General features: G+C 48.2%; 1 protein-coding gene across 13 annotated transcripts in view; it reads right to left on the bottom strand.

The window, feature by feature from the left end:
* Positions 1-12,880: 12,880 nt before the first annotated feature.
* CELF1 (CUGBP Elav-like family member 1) overlaps positions 12,881-19,537 on the bottom strand; it is a 75,091-nt gene continuing 68,434 nt past the window's right edge. For 11 of the 13 annotated variants that reach the window (XM_053899709.1, XM_053899708.1, XM_053899710.1 and 8 more), the window contains one exon: positions 12,881-19,463. In XM_053899709.1, coding sequence (XP_053755684.1) covers positions 19,336-19,463 — 128 coding nt within the window. In that variant the 3' untranslated portion in view covers positions 12,881-19,335. The remainder of the gene's footprint in view (positions 19,464-19,537) is intronic. The other 2 variants (XM_019412437.2, XM_019412435.2) reach the window with 2 other exon arrangements.

Genomic DNA, 19,537 nt, shown 5'->3' with positions numbered 1-19,537 from the left:
TTTCTGTGATTCGCCGGGCACTGCACCGAGGCCTCTTACACACGCACATGCCCACACCGTCCCCAACACCCAGTGCTTAATCGCAGTATGACCCGAGCCTTGTGATTCACCCCTGCGCCTCAGCTTCCTCGTGTCAGATGAGGATAATAATAGGCTAATAAACCCTAACTCACAGGGTTGTTAGGAGGCAGCATAGGGTAGTGGGGAACAGCGTGGACTCTGGAGTCAGGCTGATTCTGCCATTTATTAGCTGTGTGGGCCGTGTGACTTTGGGCAAGAGTACCGTTACCTACCTCGGTGGATTGTTAGAACTCAGTGTTGAAGAAGCTGTAGAAAAGCAAGAGGTCATCCCGAGCTGTGTCCACCTGCTCCATGGCGCACTACCCACCAGGGACAGGAGTTGACCCTTGAACATTTAAAAAGTGTCCCAATTCCAATCCCCTTCCCAGTTTGGAAAGGTTCCTAATAATGTGCTTTAGTGCCAGACACTGTGGAGAAGGGCAACATCTTTTCTAAAATTTATTTTATTTTTTATTTCGAGAGAGAGAGAGCATGCAAGGGGGGAGAGGGGCAGAGGGAGAAAGAGAGAGAGAGAGAGAGAGAGAGAATCTTAAGCAGACTCCATGCTCAGCACAGAGCCTGATGTGGGGTTCGATCCCACAACCCTGGGATCATGACCTGAGAGGAAACCAAGAGTCAGACACTCAACCAACTGAGCCACCCAAGCCACCTGCCCTTCTTTTTTTTTTAGTTAAAAAATTTTTGAATATAAGTTTAATGTTCTTTCTTAATTTTTTAAAATTTATTTTTGAGAGACAGAACGCGAGTTGGGGAGGGGCAGAGAGAGAGGGAGACACAGAATCCGAAACAGGCTCCAGGCTCTGAGCTGTCAGCACAGAGCCCGATGCGGGGCTCAAACCCATGAACCGTGAGATCATGACCTGAGCTGAAGTTGGACGCTTAACTGACTGAGCCACCCAGGCGCCCCTAAAAATTTTTGAATATAAGTTTACTTAAAGAAGTAGGTTCTCAGAGAGAGAGAGAGAGAGAGAGAGAGAGAGAGAGAGAGAGAGAGAAAGTACAAGCAGTAGAGGGAGAGAGAGAATCCCAAGCAGGCTCCGTGCCCAGTGTGGGGCCTGACACAGGGCTTGACCTGAGGACCCTGAGATCATGACCCAAGCTGAAACCAAGAGCCACCCTGGCACCTTATGTAGAGCTGTCTTATATAGAGATCTATTTGGAGAGCAGAACGTCTTAAATAGAGAGCAGACGCTTGAAATATTGGGGGTCCTAGTATTGAGACACTCTAGGTGACAGGGCCCTGCCAATCCCACCAGCTCGTCTCCCCTGATTTTTCTCGTTCTTCTCTGCACACCAGGCTCTTTCTTGCCCCAAGGCAAAAATCCTTCTTTCAGGATGAACAGAGTTTTTAGTATATTCACAAATTTGTGCATTGATCACCATTACTTCCAGAATATTTTTACCACATCAAAAAGAAGCCCCATACTGATGAGAAGTCACTCTATCCCCCCCCATTATGGCTGAATTGGTGCCCTCCCTGATCCATATGTTGAAGACTTACCCCTAGATGGGATGCACTTAGAGACACCATCTTTTTTTTTTTTCAATTTTTTTTTAATGTTTATTAAGTTTGGAGTGAGAGAGTGTGAGTGGGGGAGGAGCAGAGAGAGAGGGAGACACAGAATCTGAAGCAGGCTCCGGGCTCTGAGCTGTCAGTACAGAGCTCAATGCGGGGCTCGAACTCACAAACTGAGATCATGACCTGAGCTGAAGTCAGACGCTTACCAACTGAGCCACCCAGGCACCCCATAGACACCATCTTTAAAGAGGTAAAATGAAGTCATTAGGGAGGGCCCTAACCTAATATGACTAGTGTCATAAGAGAGAGATCAGGACACAGACACACACTGTAAGACCAAGTGAGGACATAGACAAAAGACAGCCACCTTCAAGTCAAGGAGAGAGGCCTCAGGAGGAACCCACCCTTTCAACACTTGATCTCTGACTTCTGGCTTCTAGAACTTTCAGAAAATAAATTCCTACTGTTTAAGCCACTCAGTCTATGGTACTTTGTTATGGCAGACCGAGCAAATTAATACACCCCACAACCACTATCTACTGTCTTTTTAAAAAATTATATTTTTTAATTTTTAAAGTCTATTTAGTTTTGAGAGAGAGAGAGAGAGAGAGAGAGAGAGAACAAGCAGGGGAGGGGCAGGGAGAGGGAGAGAGAGAATCCCAAGCAGGCTCCACACTGTGAGAGTAGAGCCCGATGCAGGGCTTGAACCCATGAACTGTGAGATCATGACCTCAGCCGAAACCAAGAGTCAGATGCTTAACTGACAGAGCCACCCAGGCACCCCCACTATCTACTTTCTATGGAATTGTCTATTCTGGACATTTCATATAAATGCAATCATAAAACAAGCCGCCTTTTGTGACTGGCTTCTTTCACAGAGCATCATGTTTTCAAGGTTCATCCATACTGTACTTTATTCCTTTTTACAGCTGAATAGTATCCATTGGATAGACATATCATTTTATTTAACCATTCATTAGTTGATGGATATTTGGGGGTTGTTGCACTTTTGGGCTGTAAAGAATAACCATGCTATGAACATTCATGGACAAATCTTCTCATTTTCTATTTAAAATTTTTTAAACTTTATTTATTTATTCTGAGAGACACAGTAAGTGGGAGGAGGAGTAGAGAGAAAATCCCAAGCAGGATCCACACTGTCAGCACAGAGCCCAATGCAGGGCTCGAACTCATGAATCATGAGACCATGACCTGACCTGAAATCAAAAGTCAGACAGTTGGGCACCTGGGTGGCTCAGTCGGTGAAGTGTCTGACTTCAGCCTAGGTCGTGGTCTCACCGTTCCCGAGTTTGAGCCCCATGTCGGGCTCTGTGCTGACAGCTCAGAGCCTGTTTCAGATTCTGTGTCTCCCTCTCTCTCTGCCTCTCCCCAACTCGCTCTCTGTCTCTATCTCTCAAAAATAAATAAACATAAAAAAAAAAAAAAAAAGGGTTGGACGCTCAACTGACTGAGCCACCAACATACTCCCATGTTTTCATTTTTTGTGGTGTTCAACTTCTGAGGAATTGCCAACCCCGTTTGCCCCAGGGCCTTTGTACCTCTTGATTCCTTTCTTCCTCCTTACCCCAATATTCTGCCTAGTTACATTCTAGTTAGGGTGAATCAGCTTATTATGCTCTTGTGGAGAATCACATTCCATTCTGACACAAGACTTACCTCTATAATTTTATATTCATCAATAAGGTTATTTGCTTAACATCTGTTTCCCTACTCACATGTGTGGGCATGTCTCTGTCTCATCCACCGCTGACTATCTCCAGGGCCAGGCCAGGCATGGCCACTCAATGAACATGCTGAATGAATGAATGGGAAAAGGGGGAGGAACAAAAGTCTAATTTTGAAATTCAAAGCAACCGCTGCAGGCTTCACAGCCAATCTGCCGTGTCCTGCCTCATCCTGGGGAAACCGAGGTGTGGGCAGAGCTGGCTTCCTCTTTACTGTGAGGCACGTGGGTCCAGAGAGGGGCAATCTGGAGCAGGAGGGCTCACAGCCAGTTCAGGAGTCCATGCCCCAGGGTCACAGCGCAGCAGAGGGTGGAGAGGATGTAGGGAAAAGACCCATGGGGCCAGGCAAGGTCAGGGGCACTCCCCAGGGGGAAGTGCTCTTGAATCCCCACCACGGAACTGGGAAAGGGGGAGAGAGGAAGTTTCGGTGGCCAGCCAAGGAGCCATTCGCACAGGAGTGTTGGCTGGGATCTTCCTCTCATCTGGGAAGGTGGGTCCTTGGTGAAAGTTAACCTCCAGAGGGGAAGGAAACTGGGCCCACAGGGAAAGTGAAAGACCTAGCAGATTCACTCCCGCTCAAAAGTCTAGACCTGAATTCATCTTGGTCTTTGGCAGGAAGGAAAGGACATGGGCAGCCTACATCTGCCCCAAAGGAGTCTGGGTACCTTTTGGGTCCCTGGGAACTCACATGATCTCAGAACTTGAAAACTGGGCAGGAGAAAGTTTCCCTCTGTCCCCCAGTCAGCCCTTTACGGACTACTGCACAGTTATGTCAAGGTCATGCTCCTTTAGGGCAAAGGCTGTGGTTTGTCTTTGTACCCTTAGCACCTGCACAGCCCCTGGCAAAGTGAGACCAACGGAAGAACGACAACTAAAATTTCCTGAGCTAAACATTTCCTTCAGTTTACAGATGAGGAAACTGAGGCACCGAGAGGTAACTTGACCCTGCCCAAGACCACACGGCTAGAGACAGAGCAGGGACTGGATCTGAGCAGTGTGACCCCAGCGGTCCCTCTTTTTAAAAAATATTTTTTTTAACGTTTTATTTATTTTTGAGACAGAGAGAGACAGAGCATGAACGGGGGAGGGGCAGAGAGAGAGGGAGACACAGAATCGGAAGCAGGCTCCAGGCTCTGAGCCATCAGCCCACAGCCCAACGCGGGGGCTCGAACTCACGGACCGCGAGATCGTGACCTGAGCTGAAGTCGGACGCTTAATCGACTGAGCCACCCAGGCGCCCCCCAGCAGTCCCTCTCTTAACCATGATACTGTCTCAGGAAGGAGGAGGGAGAGGGAGAAAAGTAAAGGGGGAATTGGATACCCGTCTTCAGAAATCACAACAGAACAGAGGCTCTGGTCAGGGTGGCCAGAAGAAATGTATACAAAGGCGGCTCAGGAGAGGGGTCAAGAGTCAAGCCTTGCTCACCAATGAACGGCAGTGAAGGCAGACAAATGGCCCCTGGAAGTCAAAAGGACAGATTGAAATGGTCCTTTCGGAGCCACTTAACCTCCCAGGGTGGTGTGGCACGGGGGCACGGAGGCTTCTACCAAGTGCCTTCTGTGTCAGGTACAAGCTACGTGCCTCACATGCTAGACCCCTGCTTTACAATCAAAAGTAGATGGGGTGCCTGGGTGGCGTCGGTCGGTTGAGCGTCCGACTTTGGCTCAGGTCATGATCTCACGGTCCGTGAGTTCGAGCCCCACGTCAGGCTCTGTGCTGACAGCTCAGAGCCTGGAGCCTGCTTCCGATCCTGTGTCTCCCTCTCTCTCTGCCCCTCCCCTGTTCATGCTCTGTCTCTCTCTGCCTCAAAAATAAATAAACGTTAAAAAAAAATTATAATCAAAAGTAGAATCAGGGGTGCCTGGGTGGCTCAGTCAGTTAAGCTTCTGACTTCGGCTCAGGTCAGGATCTCACAGCTCTTGAGTTCGAGCCCCAGTCGGGCTCTGTACTGACAGCTCAGAGCCTGGAGACTGCTTCAGATTGTGTCTCCCTCTCTCTCTCTCTCTGTCCCTCCCACTCTCACACTCTGTCTCTGTCTCTCAAAAATAAATGAACATTAAAAAAAAATAGAATATTAAGTTTGGGGCTGAAGCAGGGGTCTCAATGTGGCATGCAAAGGCTGGAGACCTCTGAGTTGGTTGGCTACATTTGTTACCTCGGAGATTTTATATAAAACTCGGCATTTTCTGCTTCTCCTGGAGACAGGAGCTCAAACACCCTCGGTCCTGGTATTCTGCAGGTCAACCAGTCAGGTAGGCAGACCAGGAATGTCTCTTTCACCCACAGCCCCCACCTCGCTCCCACTGTTTTTGCCTTGACACTGAGGCCGGGTGTCATCTGTCATGTTAGGTCGGCCTCTGTTCACTCACTTGCATTGCCTGCCTGGCCCCTGCTGCAGAAGCATGACAAATGTAACCACAGGGGACAGTCTCAGGCCCCCTCTGCCGGGATTTGTGGGATCCTTGGGCAGTTTGTTCCTCTCGACACATTCATTTTCCTGGTTGTAAATTGGGGTATCATCTCTCTGGTAGTTTCTATGAAAACGAGTCACTGAACTAACACCCCTATAACGGGCCTACTGAACCTTCCTGGAATTGGCTTTTACTGTTTGTAAGAGTGGAAAAACTAGAAATAATCTATGTCCAGTAGGAAAGTGGTGAAGAAACCATGAAATGCTCTGTAGCCTCTAAAACTGAAAGCTGTAGATGGTGGAGTACATACTGAGATGGAAGGGTGCCCGTGACATAGTAAACGAAAAACTGCACGCTGCAGAACATTCTGTACATTATGACACGATCTCATTTTTATTAACAAAAATTATATATGTACATATTTTTTGTATATAGAGAGAAAATTTCTGGAAGCACACTTACCCCATCTGTTTAACAGTTATCAATGGGCTGTGGGATGGGGAAACGCTCACTTCTAACTTTTATATACTTAGGGTTTTTAGCAAGTTGAGCAAGTGTTTGCCAGGGGCGGCCCTGTGCCAATCTCTCATCTTCCCAGCTCTGCTGGGTGGGTGTCTTCTACTTCCATTTGGCACATGAGGAATGTGAGGCTGAGACAATCAAGTCACTTACTTGCCCAAGGTCCCAGGACTAGTGGTCCGACCAGATTAAGAGATTCCTGAACAAATCTTTTCCCACCATACTCTAAAGCTTCTTCTATATAACTATTTTAATAAAAAAAAAAAAAAAACTAGAACCCTAAAATGATTTAAAAATTTTTTTTTAACATTTATTTCCGAGAGACAGAGCGAGAGACAAAGCATGAGGCGAGAGGGGGCAGAGCGAGAGGGAGACACAGAATCCAAAGCAGGCTCCAGGCTCCGAGCTGTCAGCATAGAGCCCGATGAGGGGCTCGAACTCACAAACCTCGAGATTTGACCTGAGCCGAAGTCGGTCATTTAACCGACTGAGCCACCCAGGCGCCCCTGAAATGATTTTTTAAAAAGGTCATTGTGGGGGCACCTGGGTGGCTCAGTCAGTTGAGTGTCCAACTTTGGCTCAAGTCATGATCTTGCGGTTTGTGAGTTGGAGCCCCCAGTGGGCTCACTGCTGTCAACGCAGAGCCTGCTTTGGATCCTCTGTCACCTTTCTCTGCCCGTCTGCTCATGCTCTCCCCAAAATAAATAAACATTTTTAAAAATTAAAAAAAACTGAAAAGGTCATTGTGTCAGGCTCTGGGCACATTCAAGGATGACTGGGTCCGGGACAGTCTCAAGGCTAGAGGACCGCAGGTAGGTTCCCCTCTCTCGGAGTTCCCAGACTGCCGCGGGGGCTCTCCAGCAGCACAGGGCCAAGCAGGTGCTGGCACCAACTTCCTTGTGGGACAGGGCCTCTGGGGGCTGTCTTGGGAGTTGTATTAGCAGGGTCCCTGTAAAATGGCTCTAAGGGACTTGGCTGTCATTTGTTTCAAGGCCACTGAGGCCCTACGTTGAACCCAGGTACTGGCTGGGAGCGATGTATAAACAAGGTATGAAAGGAAAGGATCCCCTTTCTTCTGGAGTGGGTGGAAATTTCGAAATCAAACTCTAATGTAATTGGGGGCAGGGGGAGCACATCAAGAAGCTCTTGACCAAAATCAACTATCACCTTTTGGTATCTGTTCATCTATTCATTACATGTTTCCTGCATTACCTCTTACCTGCTAGCCCTTGGGGCTCCAAGGAGCCACTGAGCCATCCAGGTGCCCCTTGAGGTGGAACTTAAACAACGGTCCACCATAGACCCTCCCAAAGGAATATGCTCTACAGGGAGTTCGAAGTCAGGTTGACCTGGGTTAAAAACCTAACTTTCCTACTTAGAGCTATGTGACAATTGTAGCTTCTCTGTGCCTCAGTCTCCACCTTCCTATGCTGCTAGGTGCTGGGTGGAGGAGAACAGATACAATCCATAAATGGGAATTATTTTGTCATCTTTTTAAGATTTTTTTTTAACGTTTATTTATTTTTGAAAGAGACAGAGAGAGTGTGTGTGCGTGGTGGAGGGGCAGAGAGAGAGGGAGACACAGACTCCGAAGCGGGTTCCAGGCTCTGAGCTGTCAGTGCAGAGCCTGACGCGGGGCTCGAACCCGTTAACTGTGAGATCACGACCTGAGCAAAAGTTGGATGCTTAACCGACTGAGCCACTCAGGCACCTTGGGAGTTGTTTTGTCTTCTTAAAGGTAAAGTAATGCTGGGGCACCGGGTGGCTCAGTTGGTGAAGCGTCTGACTCCTGATTTCGACTCAGGTCACAATCTCAGTTGGTGAGTTTGAGCCCAGTGTGCTGATAATGCAGAGCCTGCTTGGCATTCTTCTCCCCTCCGTTCCCTACCCATTCCTGGCTCAAGCTCACACTATTCTCTCTCTCTCTCTAAGAAATGCAAAGTAACATCTAGAACAGTCCTGACCACTGTAACTAACTGCCGTGATGGAGATGTTCTAGGTCCCTCCACTGTCCAATGCAGGGGTCACTGGTCACATGTAGCTTCAGGGTGAAAGTGAGGAATGAAATTTATTTTAAACAGCTACCGTGGCTAGTGAGTAATCGAACTGGACAGTGTAGACGGGCCCAGAAGACAGCCAGATTCAGGGGGAGGCAGATGTACAGCAGGTAACCAGAGGAGCCAGGAGAGATGGAAGCGACAGGGGCTACAGACACGTGGCTGGACTGTGTGGAGAGCTCAGAAGGACCAGGAGTGGCAGGAGCAGGTGGCTCCTAATGCTGAGTTGCTTTCAAGCAGGGGGAGGAAAGAACAGGCCTCGGGAGGTAGCCCAAGCGAAAGCCAGACACAGAAGGCACATATTCTATGACTGCGTTTATAGGACACATCTAGAATAAGCAAATCTATAGCGCAGAAAGATTAGTGGTTGTCAGGGACTGGGGACAAGGAGGAGGTGAGAAGGGGAGTGACTGCTAATGAGTATGGGGTTTCTTTTTGGGGTGGATGAACATGTTCTAAAATTAGGCTGTGGTGATGGTTGCACAACACTGAAATCCAAAGACCTGTCCGCGCTAAGTGGGTGGATTGTAGACTATGAGATTTCTATCTCCATCAAGCTATTTAAAAATACCAAAACCTCAGGAGGCCTCAGGTCAGTGGGACCGCCCCCCCCACCCCGACTTGGGGGTGGAGGGGGTGTTGGTGGGGATGCAGGCACGGCTCAAGTCCTGGAGCCTCAACTGCAGGAGCATCAGGATGGCTCTTCTCAGTTGAACTGTGTTCCATTTCCCCTCCCAAGACTCTGACTTTGATTTAAAAAGCAAGAGCCATCCCTAGAGCTGAAGCCTTTACCGGGGAAGAGAAAGTCAACGTATGCAGAAGAAATTAAACACCAGATGGTGGGGGTTGGAAAGGACTCCTGAGAGAGAAGGAAAATGCTTCAGAGAGGCAGAAGGTGCAAGAAAAAACCCTCTCTGATCCCTCCTGGAAGGGCAATGCCATCAGACATTAGTATGACATTCCCAGAGGTAAAGTCACAAACCTGGTCTCATTTCCTTCCTAATGCCTTTCTTCATCAGGGACTGAGACGCTCAGGTGAGCACACTAGGTGAAGGACCTGGGAGCCTTAGGGCAGTGTGCTGGCTGAGAAAGCTGGTGCAGAGGCTGCCTCTGTGGGGAGCTGGGAACCAGGAGTGTGGCAACACCTAGGTCCGAGGATCCTATTAAAAAATAAAAGGTGTCTGCGTGTGGGTTTTAAAAAGGAATACAGTTTTAATTAAGATACAGCTATATGATTACAGAGGTGCACAAGCCTCAATATTATCTATTTATTTAAAGTTTATCGAGAAAGGGGCGGGGGGGGTGGAGGCACAGAGAGAGAGGGACAGAGAATCTCAAGCAGGCTCTGTACTGTCAGCGTGGAGCCCAACACAGAGTTCGATCCCATGAACCGTGCGTCATGACCTGAGCTGTAACCAAGAATTGGACACTTAACTGACTGAGCCACCCAGGCATCTCAAGCCTGAATATTCTTTTAAAGGTTAAAAAGAGTACTTTTGGGGGCACCTGGGTAGCTCAGTCGGTTAAGCGTCCAACTTCAGCTCAGATCGTGATCTCAGCGTTTGTGAGTTTGGGCCCCGCATCAAGCTCTCTGCTGTCAGGGCAGAGCTCACTTTGGATCCTCCGTCTCCCTCTCTCTCTGCCCCTCCCCCGCTCACACTCTCACTCTAAAATAAACATTAAAAAAACGTTGAGGGGCACCTGGGTGGCTGTTATGCGTCCAACTTGGGCTCAGGTCAGTGGGTTCCAGCCCCACAGTGGGCTTTCTGCCTTCAACACAGAGCCGGCTTCAGATCCTCTGTCCTGGTTTGTCTCCCTCTGCCCCTCCCCCACTCACATGTGTGCTCACACGCACTTTCAAAAAGGAATAAACATTTTAAAAAAAAGGTAAACAAAACTACCTTTGGCATATTCTGTTTTGCACATTTTCAAGAGAAACAATATCCTAAGGACAATGTTAAATTGAAAGATGTTAAGTTGTACTTCACGTTCTATTTTTGTATCAGGTTCTATCTCAGGAGAACAAGAGTCCTAAGGCAAAGATTTGAAAAGACAAGATCTGCCACCTTGATCTTGAGTGACAGAAAAATTTGAGCTAGATGGGAGAGAACTTCAGGTTCAATCACCCTCTCATTACAGAGGAAACCAGTTGGGAAGGGAGTCCTCAAAGGAAGCCCCTCTCTACCTTGGCCCCATTTTCCAATGTGTGAAACGCCCTCTGTGAGAAGACACCTTACGGGCATACTGGTTATGTAGTTTAATGTGTATTTAAACACATAATGTAGGGGCGCCTGGGTGGCTCAGTCGGTCAAGCGGCCGACTTCGGCTCAGGTCATGATCTTGCGGTCCGTGAGTTCGAGCCCCGCGTCGGGCTCTGTGCTGACCGCTCAGAGCCTGGAGCCTGTTTCGGATTCTGTGTCCCCCTCTCTGACCCTCCCCCGTTCATGCTCTGTCTCAAAAATAAATAAACGTTAAAAAAAATTAAAAAAAAATAATAATAAACACACAATGTACATTAAAAACAGAATTAAAATATCAAACTTACACCAGGTGGTGATGGTTGTACAGGACTGTAAATGTACTGAATGCCACTGGATTATCTACTTATGAGTGGTTTAAGAACATCTGGTGTTATATATGTGTATTTCATCACAACGAAACAAAACATTAGGTAGAGAACAGTTGTGGCAGGACTGGCGCAGAAAGTGCCCCAGTCCTCCAAGGAAGCGGTGCCTTGTCAAGCGTGCGGACCATCTGTCTGGGAGCAGTGAGTTATTAGCAAATCCCTTCTACACCAAGATAGCTGCTCTAAGGGTGGGGGTGGGTGGGGGCCAGGTTGCAACAGTTCACCACCTGAGGGAACCACAAGAGTTGTAGGCCCCCCAGGTGCCCTCCACTGGAGTCTAGGGGGCAGCGTGCAAGCACGTGTGAGGAGAAGGCACAGCTTAACTAAGGCACATTTATTTGCTCTTCTGGAGTTATTTCTCCTCAGCAGTGGTTTAGAGAAAGGGTTCGGGAGGTGGGCAGACCTGGCTTGGTTCTCAGTGCACACCACCTTCTGGGAGACAACACAGTATCTTTTTACTGAAGCTTTTTTAATGTTCATTTTTGAGAGAAAGAGCAGACATGTGCACACAAGTGGGGAAGGGGCAGAGAGAGAGAGAGGGAGACAAAGGATCCTACGCAGGCTCCACACTGACAGCAGAGAGCCTGATGTGGGGCTCGAACTCGCAAACTGTGAGATCGTGACCTGAGCTGAAGTCAAGACACTCAGGAGGCCCGAACCAGTGTCTTTGAACCCCAGTTGACTCACCTACAAAACGAGAATGGGAACAGTAGCTCCCTCCCAGGGATGTTATAAAGATTGGAACATATAACATGTATCAAGAGTTTCCCATGGCACTTGGATTGTGGTAAACAGTCAATGAAGTTAAGCTAGGATAATTACGGCAGAGTAATACAAAGTTTTCGCTTTTAAACTTATTTTTAATGAACACAAACGAGGAGAAAGCACTATTCCCAAATTTATTTGCGTTCCGAACTCTTACTTCATCAAACATTTCATGGGCTAGTACTCAGTGTTAACTCCCACTGAGAAATGCTCCTCCAGATACACCTCACAGAGACTCTGATGAGGTCGGGGCCTGGCCCACCCACAGCCCCTGTGCTGGCTGCAGGCCTCTAGCCTCCCAGTCCAATGCTGAGCCTGCAGCCCTTGGATGTCTCAGGAGGCCCAGCTGTAGAGTCTCAGAGAGTGATCTAGAATTAGTAGCAAACGCAAGGAATCCTAGAGATGCCCTTCTGTGACCTTGTTCCGAGGTCAGAATGAAGGGGACAGGAGCTGAATCACTTTGTGGTGGAGCATTAAAGGCCCAGACAGTACGGGTCTCCTGTTCTGGGACTCGGTGCTGGTTGGCTGCCTCCCTGGTGCGCAGGAACTCCACAGCCCAGAGAGGGGATCTGCACTCATTGGTCTAGCCAATTCTGCAGCGTGGCAGCCGCTACTAGAAATGGAAGCAGCACAAAAATGAAGATTTACACAAAAGTTTGAAGATGTTCCCGAGAGCTTGTTTGGAGGCTCTAGCAGGGGAGCACAGCTACCCGCATACCCTTGACCGAAGAACGGTCCTCCTCTATCGGGGAAGGCCGTCCTCTTCAACAGAGTGCGCAGCTTCGGGAGGGACGCACATGGAACGGTGAGGGAGGAAGGGGACACCCGCCTAGCCAGCCAGATCAGCCGCATCAACCCTGGCGATCAACGGGGGGTGACAGATGTCGCAGCCAGATCGCCCTCACATCCATGAAGATGCTCCTGTATCAGCAGGAATGTTGCGGAAGAATACAGAATAATGGAGAAGGTAGTTTTCTGGGGAGAAGTCATGTTCTTTCAGGAGCCTTTGGTGAGTTCAGTTCCATGAAACAGGCACATCAAAACAAAACCTTATCGGGGTACCCACCCATTCTTCAGGAACGTCCCCATCCCCACCAGCCCCAAGGACCCCACTGACCACCCCAACAATCAATAATAACTCTGAAGACAACGTCAATTCTTCTCAAACAGTTTAATAGCAAATAAACAAAGGAAGGTACCACACTTGGCAGATACAAAATGACTTTTTGTCCGTGTGTCTGTGCAATTAAAACAGATTTAGGTTCCCCGTTGGGACAAAAGGAAAAACACACAAAAAAAGGAAGGAGATTCCTTTTAAACACATACTCCCTTGCTCCAAACTTGTAACAATTTTTTTTTTCTTTTTTAATCCACTACACAAACTCTGTGATCAGGTCAGAAAAGTGACAAAGGCTCTTCTTGCCCTTTTTTTTTTTTTTTAAACCATTAAAGTAAAATCCATAATTTTCTACATAGTACAACACAAGTTCACACAGAAAAGACATTTTCTTTTGCAAATCAAAACAGGAAAGAAAGGAAAGCTCAAACAAGGTAAAGGAAAAGCATTTCTACGGCTGAATCACGACTTTGAGTTGATTGAATCCCGTTGTTGCTGCAGAACAGACTGTGCGTTTGGTCATAGTGGCAATTTTTTTTCTCTTCACATTGTGAAATCACTTTACATTGTTTTCTAGTAGAAAAGGCAAAAAACTGTACAAAACCCCTAGTGTTAAATACAACGTTTGTACCAATAAAAAACTCACACAGGTTTGTCTCCAAAATGTAAAGTTTCTTTTTTTTTTTTTCTTTTTAAATTATTCACAAAAAGCAGCTGGAAATCAGAAAGGCAGCTGCCGCTCCAGGGTCTCAAATCCATTAAAACCACCACAGAACAATTAAAACAATCAGAGAGAGAAAAGGAAAAGGAAACAACGTCCAACGTTTGGCATTTGGTTTTATCCACAGGTTTTCCCAGAGCTCCTCTTGGAATTGAAAGCAAAATGTATTGGCAAACACGGATTCTGAATACACAGGAAGGGGAGCCTCGGCGCCTTCTGCCAACAGAGGCGGCTCTGTGCAGTCAGACTGTGGGGTGCACGGGCAGTCTCGCTCAGGCTGGGGTTCCTGGCCTCTTTCCATCCAATCACCCCTTCCAGGAAATTAAGCAGCCTACCATACACTGGGCCTCCATTTGGCCGCCCTCTCCTCCTAGTAAGAGTGGCCTCAAGCATAATACTAGGCAACCCGCCGGGTCCCACAGAAGAAACTCTGCCAGGACCCCTTCCTTCATCAACCCCCGCATGGATGACGCTAACAGTGCTTCTACCTTCCCCACCCCCCCCCCCCCCCCCCCCCCCCCCCCCCGTCCCTCGGCTACCCCTCTTCACCATTCCCTGGACAATCCTACTTCCCAGCTCTCCCACCCGCCAGCAGCTTAGGTCTGGGTGGAATCTATCACAAACTCCTCCCTCTGCAACCTCTTACCTCCACAGATCCATCCCGTGACCTCTAGTCTCCTCTGGCCTCTCCCTCCGCCATTCACATTCTTACTCAAGTCCCTAAGACCCTGAGGCTGGATGGTGCCACAAGAGAGGAGAGCAAGTTCCCCTCAGGGAACCAAGGAACTGGCGTGCCTGGCACCCAGGGACAGTAGCTATTTGGCTCTTCACCCAATTAAAACAAAAACAAAAACAAAAACAACAAATCCCTGCCCTCACCCCCCACCCCACTTAAGCTAAGCAAGAGCAGAGCTGTGGTGAAGAGCCAGTGTGGGGTAGTTGGTGCCCAGGGCTGTAAACAGTGTGAAGACTGTAGTATTGTGCTTGTCACCTAGGAAAAGCGCTGGCAGGTATATTGCCGCTTAGTGCATGGATGACCTCCTCCGAGTGGTTAAGAGCACCCTCCTTCTTCGGGGCTGAGGGACACTCACTACCCCTAATGCGCTGAACCTCTTGCCCACCCCGCGGCCACCTTCTGGGTTCTATCTCTGCTCCTCGTGCCTGTCCAGGCCCCCTTCCCACCCATCTCTGAGCAGAGCAGCCAGCTTCCGCCCTCCCCCCGCCCCCCCCCCCCCCACCAATGCTGAGGCCTGGAGGCCACATGAGGTGACAGTCTAAGTGCACAGGCAAACGCTCTAAGGGCAATAGAGGAGAAAGTTGCCACTTCAAAATAAAACAATACAATCTTGAAAAAAATAATCAACCCCACAACAATTTAAAACAGCTTCTTTGAAACCCTTTTAAATCGGTCAGTTTTTGCACAAACTATAGAAAACAGAGAGGTGAAGGTGATATATACGAAGGTGTGAAGAAACAGCAGGAAACATGCAAAACTTGTTTTTTCTGGGCATAATCTTAGTAGGAAAGGAAAAAATTCAAAACAAAAAAACACAAAAACAATACAAAAACAAAAAAAAAATCAAAGCATCACATTTTGCTGTGGAGACTGTAGGAACAAGCATGGAGGCGGGCACAGCGGGGCTGAGGGGAAGGGGCCAGAGGGATTTGAAGGCTCCCTGCAGGGTCACTACAGGGAAGAACCACAAAAGAAAAAGAAAAAGGGCTGGCTGGGGCCCAAATTGCAGCCTGCGGTCAAAAAGGAAAGGGGTTCAGGTGTTTTCTGCAGTTGAGAACTCAGAAAAACAAAAAGAACACATGCGGTCTCCTCAAGCCCCACAAACTATATCAGCAAAATGTGCTCAGGAGCCTCAAAGGTTTTAGTGACATCTTTTATTTCATTGTTTACTTCAAAGTTGTCTTTAAAACTAAGCACACAGAGAAACAAAGCCTAGAAACGGACTGGCTGTGTGTTCACAGAAATACAAACACCACGCGGTATGTGCTAGTAGGGCTGCTCTGAAGACAGTTACAAAGAATTGGAATCACAAAATCAAGTGGTTATCTTATGAAGTTCTAGAAAAATAGATTTTTTTATATTCAAATGCAAGTTTAAATATTTCCCCTTCAGCAGTCGTTCTAGCAAAACCAATTTGGCAGCACAAAAGAAAAAAAAAGGAAAAGAAAAAAAGAAATAACAAAGAAAGAAACAAACATAATAAAAATACACGTCAGCATCAAAGGTCAACACAAGGTCAAAGGTGAGAGTTCAAGCATCAGAGAAGCTGAAGAGACAGGGATTTGGACGATGTACTTGACGCCACATCGACATGCTTTAGGCACAACGATGAACAAACGGCAGGAATCTAGAAAAAAAAACAAACCAGAAAGAGGGAGACCCACTGAGTTACACAGAGCAATACATCCAAACAGAGAGAGAGAGAAAAGGAACACTCACTGTGTACAGCCCTGAAATGAGGAGGCGGGCGGGCGGGGCGGGGGCTGGGTAATGACAGGGAACTTTTGCACATGCTAACAATGGACACAAGGGAAAAGTCAAAAAGGACATGGAGGACACCAAGAAAACATCCAACTGCCAGAGACAGAAGGGAACCTAAGGCTTGGATTTCCCGAGGCGCCCCAACTCGTCCCAGGAAGAAGGTAAGGTCTCTCTGGTGGAGCAGAGGTGCAGCCTCCCCACTCCTCAAACCCAGGAGAAAACAGAAGACCATGGCTGGGGTGGGGGAACTCTCTAGGGGAGAGGGCCGGGATTTCTCCTCAATTCTACAGGGATGGCCTTTCGTTTCCAGAAATCCAAGCTTTTAGTTTCCACACAGGCCCTGGCCACTCATGTGGGACCCAGGAGACAGTGTCTGGCTGCATTCAAGGCAAATCAATTTCATGATAAAACCCAAGTAAGAAACAAAACTATAGCAGAAAACACATTTATGTAAGTGAAACCCCCACACAACAGAAAAGGATAGCTTAAGACTCGACTGCTAGTCTCCACTCTCCGAGCTGAACCCTTCCACACCGTGAGACTTATAGGGGAGCAGCTTCTTCACAAACCATCTTTGGCCTGGGGAGAGAACTGTGCTCAAGGGCAGTGCTACTGTGCTCACTCGCTGGGCAGGAGAGAAGAGAACAGAGAGAAGTGCCTGGTCTCACCAGCTGGCCGTGTGGCTGCCCAGGGCCCTGCTGTGGCACATGCTCCTTTTAGAAAAGAGAACTCACAAGCAGGTATGAAACCTCTGGGTCTGCTATCAAAGGTGGGCTGACTGCACCTTTGCCTTTCATATTATTCAAAAAGGCATTTCAGAAGGTCCCGGAGCCCAGGACAAATCCATGGACAAATAATTGTGAGATGGGGGAGGAGGGGGATGGGAGAGAAAGTAGGGAGGGAGTGGAGTTCTGGGCTTTGGAAAACCCCATAATGGCCAAGGAGGAAGACAGAACAGAAGGTCAGCTATCACAGCACCGGCAGCACCCTGGGGAGCACAGCTCTCTCCTCCGCCAATTCACAGCATTAACTCCTTCCCCTCTGGCAGATTATTAGCTGGGCTGCAAACGGGCCACAGAGAGTCAGTAGTTTCAATCATACACAGCACCCTGTGTGTACAACAATCACATTCTGGATTCTACAAAATCCTGGCCTTTTCCAGAGATATAATTTAGGTAATAAATATTCTCCACCCCGGAGCTGTATAAAACTTCTATAAAAATAGAAACGACATTCTTGGTTCCAGCCGGTTGGGATTCAGAACAGCGCCTCCCCAACCTAGCATTTTTTTCTTTTTTTCTTTTTTCTTTTTTATTTTTATTTTTTGCATTTATTTAAAAAATCCCATCATGACCCTGGAAGCCTTTGGAACAGTTTTATCCTTGAAACACAGGACACATTTCTCCCAGTGCACGGAATTCAAGTTTACGTGGTTCAGCTTAAGAAGTATGTTTCACGTTTCTTAGAGGACAACAGACCCAAGTTATCACTATGAGAAGGGAACAGCTGTCCCTGCTTCAATGGGATAATCCAACACCACCAAACTATCTGTACAACAGCAAGACGGTCAATCCCTGTCTGTGACCCAAAGGGACAGCATGACAAGGGAGAGAGTCCCCATCTGACTTAATACCAAGGCAACCCCTTTAATCTCATCTCTGCTGTTAGGGGTCAGGACCGATGTTTGTGAGGCTTAAGATCCCAGGGACCCTGTCCCTGGCCTTGGCTAAGAGTCATATCCCAACAGGGCTACCTCTGCCCAGGTGCACATTCCCAACAGCGCGTCCTTTCTGGCTCTCCAGCCCCACAGCATTTCTTGGAGCAGAGGAAGGGCCCAAAGGCTGTGTGGGTCACAGGCAAGAGCCGCAGTGATGCCTGTGGGAGGCAGCAGGGAGCTAACTGTAAGCATGAGGACAAAAATGAACATGGTAATACTGAGGTAAATGAACACTAAATCCATATGGAGGCTGTAAACGTCCTGTTGTCTCCTCTGTCCCCAAGAGCAGAAGGGGCTGGAGTGGTTAGAAGAGGGGCCTGTCTTGGGGGGGCGGCGGAGGGAGGGAGGGAATACCACATCTGGGATCCCTCAACCACAGAGGCAAGCAAAGATTTCTCATCCTTTTACGGATAAGTGCTGGCCGCTGACAAATGCAGCACTCTGGCTTAAAGGTGCCTTCTGATTCAGGTACACCAAGAAGGCGGCTCCCCCACCCCCCGCCAATTCAATGGCTTTTGATCACTCTGCTCAGGAGAGGTGCCCCCTTCAAGCTAGATACTGTAAGCTCTTCTTAGATCTACCCTCATGAGAAAACTGTGGCTTGGGATGGAAGTGACACTCTGCTGTGGTCAACTACAAGGAAGGAAACCAGACAGTGTCTTGCCTAGAGACCTTGTTTAAAGGGACCTATTAGAAATGGGCCGTGGTCTAACAATGTGGTGTTGAAATAAACCAAAAACGATCTTTTTGACTGGCTGCTTCTCCTTAACAGCCATCAGCCAGCCGGAGCCAATCCAACACCAATGGGTGGCTGGAAAAGCCGGTAATGGGTGATGTCTCCCTGCATGTTGCCTATGTCAAGCTAATTTAACAAATGCTTTATTTCCACAGAACTGTCTTCCCCTTCTTGGGAAAGAGCAGCAGAAATTCTGCACAAGAATCTGAAAAACAGGTGGCAAGAACTCAGTAACTCCCCAGAAGATAGCTATGGAGGCACTTCAGCCTCCGGCTCCTGGGGCCATGGGGTGTGGGTCACTGTCCTCACCTCCAAAGCCAGCCTCGCCTCTGCCCTCCCCGCCCCCCGCCCCCAAGGCTCTTGGGCACCAGTTCTCATTTCACCCACTCTCGCACTCAGGGAGATTCTGGGGTCAATTTTTGGTTTCACTCAGTCCTCTCTTGGGGTAGTGTGGGGAAAGGTCTGATCTTTTTTAATGCTTCTCCATTCCCCCTCCTCCCCCCAGGGCGGTTTGATGTTGGTCCTTCTCAACACACACTGGTTACAAACACAGCAAACTTTAAATAAAGAAAAAAACTCAGGATATGGCACCTAAACTCCAAAGTAAAACACTGGAAACCAAAGCACAAACTCGTCCTCTGTACGAAGCGAAACTCCCACAGAAGGCAGTAGCCGAGTCTTCGGGGCAAGCTGTGCCTGCGAGAGTGGCAGGGATCAGGGTCCAGGGCTGTCAACACACAGCCTTAGGGCTTCGAATCATTAAGGGTGCTCCTCCCCCACTTACCAGAAGACCCTCTCACTCCAGTCTCAGAGGGGAGCACGCTCAGTAGGGCTTGCTGTCATTCTTCGAACGTTTGAGCTGCACTTTAAGCCGCTTCATTCCAATCTGAAAGCCGTTCATGGACTGGATGGCAGCTTGAGCCGAAACAGGATTGTCGTAACTTACAAAACCTGTGTATCCAAGCAGAAACCTGGGTGAGGGACATGATGAGCCAAGAGATATCTTATGAGCATAGTCTCAAATC

The sequence above is a fragment of the Panthera pardus genome, unplaced genomic scaffold (genome assembly GCF_024362965.1).
Source record: "Panthera pardus isolate Hobbes unplaced genomic scaffold, ASM2436296v1 HiC_scaffold_12, whole genome shotgun sequence".
NCBI lineage: Eukaryota > Metazoa > Chordata > Mammalia > Carnivora > Felidae > Panthera > Panthera pardus.
This window is presented reverse-complemented; position numbering and strand designations above follow the sequence as displayed.